General features: G+C 42.4%; 1 protein-coding gene across 1 annotated transcript; it reads left to right on the top strand.

Moving 5' to 3' along the window:
- The first annotated feature begins 11,695 nt into the window (after positions 1-11,695).
- On the top strand, positions 11,696-13,517 carry LOC149822395 (uncharacterized). Its single transcript, XM_089980282.1, has 2 exons — positions 11,696-11,888; positions 11,953-13,517. The coding sequence occupies exons 1-2, from the start codon at positions 11,696-11,698 to the stop codon at positions 13,515-13,517; spliced, it is 1,758 nt and encodes a 585-aa protein (XP_089836408.1).
- The last annotated feature ends 993 nt before the right edge of the window (positions 13,518-14,510 follow it).

The raw sequence follows: 14,510 nt of genomic DNA, 5'->3' as shown, positions 1-14,510 counted from the left end.
TAAAGGTGGCAGGAACAGTTGAATCTCGTACCGACAGGCGAGTCCCATTCTACGGAATTTTCCCGCATTTTAAAACGGAGGCGAGTTATTTTCAAAAAAACTTTTTCAAAGGTCAGTTTGATTTGCAAAAGTAAAATTTTGCGATGATAACAGGGCTCCGTTACCGTTTTTGAAAATTTTTGAAACGGAAAATTAATGGATTTTGAAAATCCGCCGTTTTAAAAAGGGGGACGGCTCCTTTTCGCAAAAGAATTTTTTTTGAAAACTTAGGTAAAATGGAATTTTGGTCAGGGTTTTACAGTGGTTCCATTTTGGAAAAGTAAAAACGTGAAAAGGTAAGTAATACAGATTTTTTTTTTAAAGGTGGTGCCACCTCAACCAGATTTGAAACCCTTTGAAAATAAAAGAAAAATTATTTTATTAATTTTTTTTTTTGTTTTTCAAGGGAAGGAGCTTTAGTGAGGCCACCTATGTGTGGCCCACTAATTATTTTATTAAAATAACTAAAATTGAAAATTAAAGAAAGAGTTTTTATAAATCGGTGCCACCTCAAGGTGGACACTGTTTTGGAAATAGGAGAAATATTGGAGAACTTGAGTGTGACACCACCTCAAGGTGGGCCCCACGCCATTTTATTTTAGAATAAAAGAAAAGTAAAAAAAAATATTTTTTGGAATTTTCATAATAGTAGGCTAGTTCAGAAAATACAAAAAAAAAAAATGGGCTTGGTTTCAAAAACTAAAAAGAATGGTCCTTGGGTAAAATAAAAGATACAGAGGTTTTATAAAGAAGTTCAAAATCTTTTGCAAAAATTTTAAATAAAATCCTCTAAATTTGAAATTGTGTCCCCTTTTTCCAACTGACAAAATTTTAAGAACAATACCAAAATGCCCAGATTGTTTTCTTGAGAAAACTTTTGTAATTCGGAGTCCTGGGGGTAAAATGGGAAGAATTGGCAATTTTGAAGACCCAGGGTTTTGAAGAGTTTAAAACTCAAATCTGGATTGACAATTTTGAAAATCAGGAGTTCTGAATCTCGAAATGACATGCTATGCAGTGAAATGGTGTGAAATGTTCATGCAATGCTATGCAAAGACATGTTCTATGAAATGTCATTCTGAATCTAGAATTGAAAACTCTAGCTTTTTGTCCAAAAAAAGGATTTTGAAATTTTTGCCATTTGAAGATGTCTCTGAACCTAAATATGGAAATTTTGAGGCTCAAGAATGAAATTTTGGACTTTCTGCAAGGTTCAATCTTGGAAAATGACCATTTTGCCCTTCATTGCTTCTGAAGAACTGAAATGTGCCGATTGAGGGCGATGTCAAGAAGGTGAATGAAAATTTAGGGTGTTTACACAAGGAATGTTGTAAATGGAAATTTTACATAAAAGAGGAAAGGGGAATGGTTGCTTACCGTAGATCACCATAGATCGAGAGGGATCCTTTCCATTCTGAGGATGGATCAAATTCTTTGTCTTAAACAAGAGCAAACAGGACAAGAAAAAAAAAGGGACAAAGAAGAGAGAAGAAGGAGAAGAAGGCGATCAGAGGAATGGAGGGGTAAAGAAGCAATCTGGTGGGGTGGAAACGGATGGGAGAAGAGGACCCCTACGGCTTGGTTTTATAATAGAAGACCGTTAGAAATTTTTTGAAAGAGGTCCTTTAGGTTTTTGAAATTTTCATAATGATGGTCTTAAAAGGATAATTTTTTAAAAAACGAGGGTAGAGCACCTTTTCTGAAAGCTTTTCTTTTAAGTTTTTGAAAGAATAAAATCTTAAAAGTTTGAAAGGGAGAATCCATATGAGATTTTTGAAAGGTTTTATAAAATATTCGTTTTAGAATTTTAAGATTTTCTGAAATGAGGTTTTTAGGAAGATATAGGGTTGATTTCAGAAATCAGGTTTTAAAATGGATCTGGATCCAAGATTTTTGGTAAATGTTCGAGTTTGGATCTCGAAATTTAGGGAATGAAATGACTGGATTCAAATGGATACCGGATGAACTGTCTGAGCCATTTAGAAAATTATTTTTGTATTTTTAGATTTTAAATTGAAAATTGGATAATAGGGCTCATAATTGGATTTGGATATTTGATCTGGATCCGAAATTGAGTCAGATATGGAAATTGAATTTGGATTTCAGATCTTCAACCAGTGAATCTGAGAAATGAATGGAATTTGATTAGAAGTTGACCCAATTTATTCAGAAGATGGGGGTCAGGGGCAAAAAGAGAATTTTTGAAATTTTTTAAAAAATTTGGGGTGTTCACAGTGGACTAGAATTGTTTCGCAAGAAAAGGTCTAAGAAACAACCAACCTCTAAACAAAAGAAACCAAGCCCTTCGCATGAACAAGTATGTAAGATATTATATTGCTTCTTATGTAAATTGCATTACGTAAAGCAATATCTAACTTGTGCAATTTCCAACACACAGCAATACCCTACGAACATAATTTCCAACGTTGTAACCTTCAATCCTCTCGACCGTTTTTCTGAAATGATAGCTTCAGTTTTACAAGTCTTTCGGTATGTAATCAATGTTTGGAGGATGTTTGCATTTCTTGTTAAACTTAATGTAGTGTCTTATATTGTTCTGTTTCATGATAGGCTCAGATGAATTCGAAAGTGAGCTATGGAACACAGAAATCGCGTGTGAATTCTATTTAAGTCTTACCATAAAGTTAGTTGTCATGCCTCTTTGCATGACCCAATTTCCACATTCTCGGATTTGTTATTAGTTTAACAAAAATAGGAGATGAATATGCTTATACACTGGATGGTCTTATTAAGAAAGAGTTTTTGGATGAAGTCATTTTCATGAATTGTGAGCCACAAAAATAGAATTGTATCTTTCACATATATTAAAAATAGAACTATGTTTGATAATGTATCTTTCACATGTATAAAACCTTGTAATATGTATCATTCACATGTATAAATCGTAGTTAGTAAAAATCGGGTATGAAAATCGGGAATTGTATGTGAACTCAGTGTTTGTATAATTAGTGAAAATAGTTTTCTTATCTAGCCTTCACATATACAAATCGTTATATATAAACTGTATCGTCCATATTGTATGGGAGGGCCTCTACAACATCCGGTATTGTCCGAGAATAATTCGTTCATAAACAAAGCCACACGATGTACCGACTTAGTAAAGAACAAATCATGAATAATTCAACGATACAAATCGATGTAACTTTATAAATACAAATCGATTTCGTTCACGAAGACTAACAAAGACATATCATTGTCGCGGTAACTTCATAATTATAAATTGATTTCCCAGCCCAGGGTAATTAATGGGAATGGTTTACAACCAATGTCATTTACAATTGATAACTTTATAATCGATAACTTTAAAACTACAAATCGATGTCATTTACATCCACAATCATTTACCAAAAAATCTAGTCTTTTTTACCTAACCACAATGGTTTGGCTTAGATAAAACACATGACCATCATCAGCAACAAAACATATATCATCACCAGTAGGTAATTAACAAGACGTCTAATTGTATATAAAAAAATAGATATGTCTTTGTTTGTCTATATGAACGATATCAATATATAATATAGAGATTTACTCCTAATGTTTTGCAACTGTTAATTGGATTTGTTCTTTACCAATACAACACATCGTGTCGATGCCTGTACATGTGAGTAAAATTCTGCAAAATGTAAAACCCTAATATAGATCTATATATAAAACTCTACCCGGCCCGACTCGACCCATTGTCCAGGTCTTAAACTGTAATATCCGAAAATTTCTAAGTTCTTTTCTATAGCATTGTGAAATGTCTTGAATTTTGTGCCAATATAGAACCCTAATTTCTTTAAAAATTAATGTTCGAGTATATTTGTATGGCTTAGGGGGTTTAATAAGGTTGAATTGTAGTAAATATAAACCCTACACGGTTTGAATAATTGAGAAAACCCTAAGTGATGCCTAATTGAAAATGTCTCTCTTAAAAAGAAAATGTTGAATTTTCTTTAAGTAACGTTAATTAAATAATGTGAATTAACAAAAGTAGGTTGTGAACATATACATATTAATATGCTTAATAAGTTGTAATTAGTGGATAATTAATGTCTTTACATTTTATATGATTTGTGGTTGTATAAAACAAAAACGATTTTTGTAGGAATTCTATGGTTATTTAATTATAGTGTAATAAAATAGATTTTTGCTATAAATTAAACCCATTTTATTAGTTTAGTAGGAGCCAATAGGTGGGCCGTCCCATCCTATGTGGCATCTTACTTTAAATTTATTTTGAAATTTAAAAGTCTAGTGAATTTTAAGTTTATTTAAAACTTGAAAATCAAAGTGGAGATCAAGGGCTCCAAATTGAGTTTCATTATAGTGATCAAGGGCTGGAATTAATTCCATCTCATAACCTAACTTAGAGAGGGTTATAAAACCCTCCCATAGCCCACGCCCCCCTCATTTTGGGCTGAAAAAATTTGAGAGCTTCTCTCTCCCCCCAAAACCCTCTTCACTCTCTCCTCTCTTTCCCTTCCCTATTCTCTTCTTTTTAGGATTTCTTTTGGTTCTTGAGTGCAAGATCCAGACCTCAAGAGGTGTGGAGAGAGATCTAAGGTCCTCACCTTGCTAGAAGGAGGAGCTGATCGGTGTATCGAGCAAAAAGAGCCGTTCATCCATCAAGAAATACATTTTTTTCAACAAAAGGTAGGGTTTCTATGCTTTTCTTGCAAGAACGGAGTTCTTGGCATGGATTTTGATGTTTTTTCATGAGTTTAGATCATGATCAAACCCTCCTAACCGTGGGTTTGACTCAGATCTAATGATCCATGGCAAAAACACGTTTTCTCCTAAAGGAAACTATTTGTGAAATCGGGTTTATCATAAAAATCGGTTTCTTAGAAATAGATTTGTAAAATATATTTGTATTTGATTTATTCCATGATTTTTATGCAAATATTAGTTTGGATTGATAGATTATGAATTGTTCCATCTACTATGAATATTTTAGAATTTTTGGAATTTTATTTCATGTGTATTTCCTATTTCTTTTAATTTTTCTTGGGATTCGGGTGACTCGGTTTGATTCACCCAAATGCAAATCTCGAAATTCGAGGTTTTCCACTTGACCTCCGTTCAGTAAAATGGTTGTTTCTCCCTCGTCCAGAGGAGTTTTGATGAACGGATTATTGCGTTGGAAATATAACTCCATTGTGCATCTACTATATAAATTTGGGCTCTGTTCATGGACCGAGCACGTCTCTGTGACAGTCGAAACAAAAACTGATAGGTCTGTAGTAAAACATGCATAACTCCCTCATACAGAGAAGTTTTTACGAACGGTTTGCGGCTATGGATAGCTGACAACAATTCCTATATACTGAAAAAATTTCAGCTCTGTTCATGGAGCCAAAAAAATTTCTGTGAGCTCTGTACCAGTCGAACAAAGTTAAGAAATTGGAAAAAAAATTAGGGCAAATTCATAAATCAAGGCTCAAAGGGTGCATAGTATATATGTTTTTATTCAATTTCTTTATAGAATTAGTATGCATTATGTGAATGATTATGCAGGTCTGATTTTATGCAATCTTATATGATTATGACATGAATTGTAAATGGAAGGTTACACATTAAAGATTTATGATCAAAAGGTCCAATGAATACAAGTTTATGTTTTAAATTCTAAAAATGTGTTGACTACATGTATGTTCATGATATTGTGATGATATGATTGTTTCATTGATATGGATGTTCATATTTATTCTATTTGTTGCATTGGCCATGTACAGACATATGCCTTATGATGTGTGAAAATGAATAAGATATTTATGCTACGGATGTGTTCAAGTGTCTGTTACAAGTTTAATTAAGTGATTTTATTCAATGCTTTATAAGAATGCATCCATGACCATAAAGTGGTTTAAGTTTAATGTTGCATAAAAAGTATGACTGTAATCAAGTAATCATGTGACATTAAAACCCAAGATATTTGCTGGGAGAGTAGCAAATGATACAAAACTTCGTGGGGCAAGTCTGTTATGAGCACAGAAGGATGCTCCTCCCCTCTCACGATTTTAGGGAGAAAACCTCTGCATTAGACTGCAGCGTAGAGGTTATTGTACTTATGAGAAAAAACTGATGCATAAGGTTGAAAGGTGTTGGGAATCTCTCTCGTATTAACGTCCCTCACCCTGTCTTAGTGAATGGACCTGACCAGGCTAAAGCCACTCTTGTATGTAAAACACGTCATGTGTCATGGTCCTGATCTGAGAATGTCTGCCTGTGTCGTATCAGCAGGGCTAAGAAGTGATAACTTAAATGGTGTGTGCATTAATTTGGCATCGCATGCATCATCTAATTAAGAAAATGTAACTAAAGATAAGAAAATATGCATGCATTGAAAGAGCTTCAGCATATGGTAAGTCATTCATATTATCTGTTCATGCATGGTGTATTTTAAATGTATGGATTTATGTTTTTCTGTTATATATGAAAATTCTAAACATGCATGAGTTGTTGTATGATTGTTTAAGTTAAAGTAAATGTTAAACCATGAAATTTCTATTGAAATCTTTGTCTTGTTATTCTGTCTTACAAGTTTAGCATATTTGCTCTACTGAGACATGTTGTCTGACCCTATATGGTTTAATATTTTTCAGGTAATAAGTAGGTACTTACGTGCGAAGGCAGAAGGTTGCGACGGGGACTGAGCCTACCTTTCCTCTGCTTCATGAATTCTGAACTCTGTTTTTACTTTAATTCAATTCAAGGACAAATGTGATTAATTTGGATATTTGTGAAACCTAAATATTATTTCATGCATAGTTAATTAGTTGTTAAAGTTTAAATTTTATAATTGTATGGTTGCAAGCATTCATCTGAAGTAGCACACCAAGTTTTATGCCCAATGTGTTTTTCTGCTGTTAACTGCTAAAAGATATAAATGTATTTCAAAAAAAAAAAAATCCACCAATTTCGGTTTATAAAAATTAGGGTGTTACAAACATGGTATCAGAGCGTAAGGAAAGTATGGCTCAAAGCTCGTCCAACCGACCACCATCACTGTAAGTATGCTTCCATTTTATTTGTTTTGATGACTTATGAAAATTGTATGTCTGTAATTATTTATGTTGATATATGCGGCAAGAATTAGAACGTAGATCTAATAGGGTCACATGAATGAGAATTTTTGGATTTATGTCCAACTTATAAGTAATCTGAATCCATGTGTGTGTTTGTAAATGGCCGAAAAACAACCCCCAGGTTGGACTGCTCAGAGGGACTTCATTTTTGAAGCCCTCGCGAATCTGACGGCCTATTGTCAGAACCAGGCCGACAACGGGGGTAATGGCAATGGTGCAGGCCATCAGCATGATGGTCACATTGTAATACCTAGAAAAGAAAAATTTAAGTTATCCGGACCCGTATCCGACCCGGATCCGAGTCCCATGAAAGGACGGCTAACGGTAGGCCGCAAGGGCCTACCGAGCGGCGTCCGTCTCCCTCAACCCTGCTTATAAATGAAGCAGGCAGGAGGGGGGGGGGGGGGGGGGGGAGCATCAGACGCTCTCCTCTCCCCGTCTCCTCTCCACGTCGCCTCTCCTCTTCCCCCACCACCTCTTTCAAGTCATCGATGACACAGCCACCTGCCAGTGCCCACGCTTGCCATCGCCGTCACCCGCCGTCGACGGCACCCGCAACCTACCTCCGTCCGTCACCATCTGCCTCCGCCGACGAACTCCAGGTGAGCCCCCCCCCTCTCCCTCGTCTTCCTGTTTCCCCCATGAGAGGGGAAGGCTAACCCCTCCCCCCTGCAGCCTCGACAGGAGGAGGAGGGGGGGGGGGGGTGGCTCTCGGCAGGGGGGTTTCGCCCCCCCTGCCTTTCGATTTTCCGGCAGGGGGCAAGCCCCCTGCCTTTTGGTGGCTTCCGGCAGGGGAGTTTCACTCCCTTGCCTTGTACTTTCCGGCAGAGGGGCGAGCCCATGCCTTATATTGTTTGGCAGGGGGTTTCGCCCCCTGCCTTATGCTTTCCGGCAGGGGGCAAGCCCCCTGCCGTATGTCGTTTGGCAGGGGGTTCGCCCCCCTGCCTTATGCTTTCTGGCAAGGGGCGAGCCCCCTGCCTTATATTGTTTGGCAGGGGGTTTCGGCCCCTGCCTTATGCTTTCCGGCAGGGGGCAAGCCCCCTGCCCTATGTGGTTTGGAAGGGGGTTCGCCCCCTGCCTTATGCTTTCCGGCAGGGGGCGAGCCCCCTGCCTTATGTTGTTTGGCAGGGGGTTTCGCCCCCCTGCCTTATGTATTTCGGCAGAAGGCAAGCACCCTGCCCTATGTGGTTTGGCAGGGGGTTCGCCCCCCTGCCTTATGCTTTCCGGCAGGGGGCGAGCCCCCTGCCATATGTTGTTTGGCTGGGGGTTTCGCCCCCCTGCCTTATGCTTTCCGACAGAGGGCGAGCCCCCTGCCCTGTGTGGTTTGGCAGGGGTTTCGCCCCCCTGCCTTATGCTTTCCGGCAGGGGGCGAGCCCTCTGCCTTATGTTGTTTGGCAAGGGCTTTCACCCCCCTGCCTTATGCTTTCCGGCAAGGGGCAAGCCCCCTGCCCTATGTGGTTTGGCAGGGGGTTCGCCCCCTTGCCTTATGCTTTTCGGCGGGGGGCGAGCCCCCTGCCCTATGTGGTTTGGCAGGGGGTTTCGCCCCCCTGCCTTATGCTTTCCGGCAGGGGCCGAGCCCCCTGCCTTGTGTTGTTTGGTAGGGGGTTTCGCCCCCCTGCCTTATGCTTTCCTGCAGGGGAGCGAGCCTCCCCTGCCTTGTACTTCCCGACAGGTAAGGGGGGGCGAGCCCCTGCCTTGCATTGTCTGGCAAGGGAGCAAGGCCCTTGCCTTGCTGCCTCTGTCCTTCCTAATGCAGGGAGCTGAGCTCCTTGCCTCCCCTAGCTTTGGGGTCCGGTACCGCTGCGGGTCTTACCGGACCCGTTCCTCGTAGTATTATGGTATATTCATCCTTTTGACCTTGCAGGTTGCACCACAAAGCCTTCTCGTCTTTCGCGGCCCGAGACAGTTATCACTTACGCTCGCAAGCAGATAAACCCCCGCACCCCTTCTAGGTAGGGGTTTGCGTAAAAAGGAACAGGAACAATGAACTGCTAAAAATAAAGGACTTAACCAATAAATTAAAACATCTACATATAATATATATGTACGTTCTTTCCTGCACTTTATTTTTCCTGCACTCACTTTTTTGTTGCCGTCGCGCTATACGTGCCAAGGCTTTCCTTTTTATGTACCTTTTCTTATTGCCTTTTACTTCCAGAACGCGATTTCGCGATCCTGGTCCCGTTTCCTTTCTGTACTTTACTTTTTCGCTGCCGTCGCGCTATATGTGCCAAGGCTCTTCTTTTTGCACTTTTCTTTCTTGTTTTTGCTTCCAGGACGCGGTTTCGCGATCCTGATCCCTGTTGATTTCATTCGTCGTTGCTTCCGCTATTTCATACATATATATGTCGCTCTTCCTTTTTTATTGTCATAGACTCAACCCTGCCGTGGATTGGTAGGGTTCGACAGCAGAGCTTAGCCTTGCGTAAGAGTTACAAAATGAGATACTGATTTATAATACACCAAAAAAGGTCTCAGGCGCCTTCACAGGCAAGATGCTCATTTGGGTCTAATGGACCAGGGCATGAAGAATGAGGCGGCGGTTGAGAAACCCCCGTCGCGCTCAATTCGACTCAGTTTCGCCAAGAGAGAGGACGAATGGTACCAACTCCGATGGACTAGCCATTAATGGCTATTTATGGGCAAAGGACTCGGCTTTCCCGGTCATCGGAGGTTAGGGGAAAGAGGCTGCACTAGATAGCCTAACACTTCTGCAGAAGTTGGATGCATCCCTACTGGGCCTTTGGGGGCTTGCTCTCTCGACCACCGGTCGCCTCCTTAGGATAGGATTCAGTCAGTCAACCGAGGTAATTTAAGATACATGGCATAATAAACCCTCGGATTGGTCTCGATTGTTTCGGCTCGTGTGCCATGTACGTACCCACATGGCCGGTTAACAAGTGATAATCAAATTAAGCATGCTCACCCTTCAGTTGTTGTTTTTGTACACTTGCGGTATTACGTGCTAGCATATTGGTGAGTTTTCCTGTACATTATATTATTGCTGTCGTGGTATGTCTAACTGCTTTACCTGTTAGTTGTTCTTGTTCTTTTTACACTCCTACTAGTTTTTCGCGAGACTGACCCATTTTATGGGCAGGTGATGTGTAGCTGCGACAGGCAGTCAACGGTGCATGCGACGTGGCTCGAGACTATACTTTTCCTTCCAGACTTCTGGCTATCGTCGCAGGTTTTCAATTTTGGGTTTTTGTTTTAATCTGGGGGGGCTGGGCCCCCTGTTGATTTTCCTTGTATAATGACTTCTTATTAAGAATGTAGTACTCTTTTTAGCCGCCTGCTATTTATCGCCATGGCCATGTTTGAAGTGCCGAGCTAACGTGCCTGAGATTTGCAAAAAACTTGATTTTTAAACTAGAAAGATATTTTTTTTTGAAGACTTTTCAGAACAACGAAGTTCGCACTTTCAGGGAACTCCTTTATAAAAACTTTACTTGTCAAGTTAAGAAATTTTGGGGCGTTACAGATTGGTATCAGAGCCAGAGGTTGTGAATAGTAAAGTCTCGACTACCGAGCATCCTGTTGCACTGTGAGTACCTGTCCCCTTTTCCTTATTGTTATAATTTTGGCCTAATTGGGGTAAAATTTTGTGCCAGCAGTAAGATGGACGCATCTGGTAACCCCACTATTAGTCCTGGCGGGTCCTCGCGTAGTACAACACATACTCGCATTTCTTCGGAGGGTGGCCCTTCTTCGAGTCTGGGTCACCCCGAGGGTTCTGTGACCGAGTTTGGGTCCTGTCGCTCTCCGTTGCCCGTTTTCACGGATGAGTGGTGCACCCCGCTACCTTTGGCCTTTCAGGTTTCATTAGCGACAGCTTGGGCCGAGGTTTTTTCACGGGTAGGCGGGAGGGTGCCTTCCTTCGTCCAGGTTCATCAGCGGGTTGTTGTGGTGGATTCTGGGGAGCCTAACCCTCAGGAGGCGGAGTATAGCTGCGATCGTTGCGGCATGCTTGGGCACTTCGCAGATCAGTGCTTTCGCCAGATAGAGCCTTTGGTCACACAGGGTTCAGTCGATCCCGTTCCTCCAGCTCCTGCCGCTGTGGCCTTCTCCACCCCAGCTAATAGGGGGGCGTCTCCTCCTCCACCGCCTCGGGTCGAGCCAGCAGTGATAGGCAAGACCCCAGCTCTGTCAGAGCTTCATACGCCAGCCTCTGTAATACCGATTGTTGTGCCTGAGTCTCTGACTATTTATGTTTCGGACTCGGATGTGTTGTATTCTCCAGAGTACACGCCTGCTACTCCTCTTTACGGGGAATATCCTTCGGAGGACAATGATGATCTCCCATTTACCCCCAAGCGCAGGTTTAGACGCACAAGGAATATCTTCGCTAGTTCTCCGGTCCCGCCTGAAGGGAGTCTTGGATGTTGAGGATTGGTCTGGATCTATATGCTTCTTGTACCAGACTACTTTCATTTTGATGTTTTTGTATCGGCATTGCCGAATATTCTGGATACGTTGTACAAAAAGGAATGATGAAATATAAGATGTTACTTGTTGTTTTAGTCGTAAGCTTAACTTAGTTCGTTGTATTATTTTCAAGGATGAGGAGAAGTTCGAACGAAGATTCCGCCGACGAATGGTCTGAGCAAAGGGGATTCGTGATGGATACCCTCAGCACTTTGGCCGAGGCGATCAAAAATCAGGTTGCCACACAAGGAGAGCGTGTTCCTACAGCTTCGGGGGTTACTTTCGAGAATTTTTTAAAGCTAGACCCTCCAGCTTTTTTTCGGCAAGGTGGATCCCGATTCCGCTGAGCAGTGGATCAAAGAAATTGAAAGGGTGTTTTTGGTCTTCTCAGTTTCCGATGAAAAGAAGACTTTATTTGGGTCCTTCCGACTAAAGGACAATGCTAGAGTTTGGTGGGACACAACTCGGAAAAGGCATTTCCCAGATGCAGAGGTCATCCCATGGGACGCCTTTAGGCGTGCGTTTTACGAAAATTACTTTCCTCCTCATGCGAGGGAAAAGAAAAAGGTGAAATTCTTAGAGCTGTGTCAGGGCAGCTTATCGTTGGGCGATTACATCGCCACGTTTCAGCAACTGGAACAGTACTGCCCTACCCTTTTTTATAGTGAACGCGAGCGAGCAGGCAAATTTGTTCGTGGCCTAAAGGAAGGACTCAAATACAGGGTCCTTTCAAGCATGCCCGTGACCTTCTCAGCAGCTGTTGAAGCAGCGACCCTCTTGAATGAGGATTGGCAGCGTTCTAGAGCGGCACAAGTTAAAAAGCCACCTACCTCTGGAGGGGACCAGAAGAAAGCACAGTCTCATGATCAGGTGCGGCGACCACCCTTTCCCGTTAAACCTGAAGGAGGGAAGCAGCAAGGACCGCCTGCAAAGAGGCAACGCCAGCAGAACCGCCCACCACCTCGACGACCAGTAGGGAATGGATGCACTAGGTGCAAGGGGTCTCACGTCGGACAGCGATGCCCCTTGGATACGGGGGGTTGTTTGTATTGCGGTAAGATGGGGCACCATGCTCGAGATTGTCGCAAAAAGGCGGCCGACGAATCTAGGCAGTCGGGTGGAGTACCTCAGCCTCCTCATCAACAGCAGACACCGCCGACATACCAGCAGCAACCGCAGAGCAACGGAGTAAAGAAAGTTCCAGGGCGAGTCTACGCCACTACCGTCGAGCAGTTGACCAAGGGGGAGCTCGTACAAGGTACTCTCTTAGTTGCCGGTCATGCTGCTTTCGTTCTGTTTGATTGTGGTGCTACGCACACCTTTATTTCGGCAAAATTTGCGGCCCAGTTGCAATCGCCCGTTCTGCGCTTGTATACAACTTTAGAAGTATATAATCCATTGGGGGAGAACGCTAGTTGTGCGACGTTTATCCCTAATCTTGATGTCGTGATATCGGATCGTCTTTTGCCTGCGTGCGCCATCTTGCTGAATATGTCAGAATTTGACCTCGTCTTGGGCATGGATTGGTTGTCTCAGCATCATGCCAAGATCGATTGTCGCCAGGGCAAGATCACCTTCTCCCCTCCGGATTCTCCGAAGGTGGAATTTCGAATTCCTCGACCCATGCGAGCAAGCCAGATGATTTCAGCCCTAAAGGCTCGTAGCTTCATTCGCAAGGGCTGTCCGGCTTTCCTCATCAGCGTCGTTGAGTCAGATCCTACGCCTACAATTATTGATACCCTAGACGTGGTTAGAGAATTTCCGGATATCTTTTCCCAGAGGTTGTTTGGCCTTCCTCCGCCTCGGGAGGTGGAGTTCAGCATCGAATTGTTGCCTGGAACTGCCGCAATATCTAAGGCCCCATATCGGATGGCACCCGCCGAGCTTGAAGAACTAAAAAGGCAGTTACAGGAACTTTTAGACCAGGGATTCATTCGTCCCAGCGTATCACCCTAGGGAGCTCCTGTACTCTTCGTAAAGAAGAAAGATGGAACCTTGAGGTTGTGCATAGATTATAGAATGCTTAACCAGGTGACGATTAAAAATAAGTACCCTTTGCCGCGTATTGAAGACCTTTTTTATCAGTTGCAGAAGGCCAAAATCTTCTCCAAGATCGATTTGAGATCTGGGTACCATCAGCTTAGGATCAAGGACAACGATATATCCAAAACAACTTTTCGCACCCGGTATGGGCATTATAAGTTTACAGTTATGCCCTTCGGTCTTACGAATGCTCCTGCTGCATTTATGGACCTTATGAATCGAGTGTTCAGACCATTCTTGGACATTTTCGTGATAGTGTTCATCGATGATGTTCTCGTCTACTTAGAAAGTCGGGAGCAGCATCGTGGGCACTTGCGCATCGTTTTAGAGACCTTAAGGAAGGAGCGGCTCTTCGCGAAGTTCTCCAAGTGCGAGTTTTGGCTCGAGGAAGTAATGTTCTTGGGCCACCTCATTTCTAGCAAGGGCGTTTCTGTAGACCCTTCAAAGGTTGAGGTTGTGCTAGACTGGCCGTAGCCGCGGAATGTCCGTGACATTCGAGGTTTTATTGGGTTAGCAGGATATTATAGGCGTTTTATCCAGGATTTCTCAAAAATCGCATTACCTATGACTCGGTTGCTGAAAAAGGAAGCAAAATTCGTATGGGATGATCGTTGTGAGGCCAGTTTTTAGCTATTAAAGGAGCGTCTTACGACTGCTCCTATCTTGGCTTTGCCGACCGGTAAGGGCGGCTTCGTAATTTATACCGACGCTTGCGGATCGGGCCTGGGGGGCGTCCTTATGCAGAATGGGAGAGTAATCGCGTATGCATCTCGTCAGCTTAAGCTTCACGAGAAGAACTACCCGACGCATGATCTCGAGTTAGCTGCCATCGTTTTTGCCCTAAAGATTTGGCGTCATTATCTATATGGAGAACAATTCGAAGCATTTACCGACCACAAGAACCTT

Source organism: Nuphar pumila, chromosome 11, assembly GCF_984573655.1.
Source record: "Nuphar pumila chromosome 11, dmNupPumi1.hap1.1, whole genome shotgun sequence".
NCBI lineage: Eukaryota > Viridiplantae > Streptophyta > Magnoliopsida > Nymphaeales > Nymphaeaceae > Nuphar > Nuphar pumila.
Note: the sequence above shows the minus strand (reverse complement) of the source record. Positions and strands in the feature narration are given on the sequence as shown.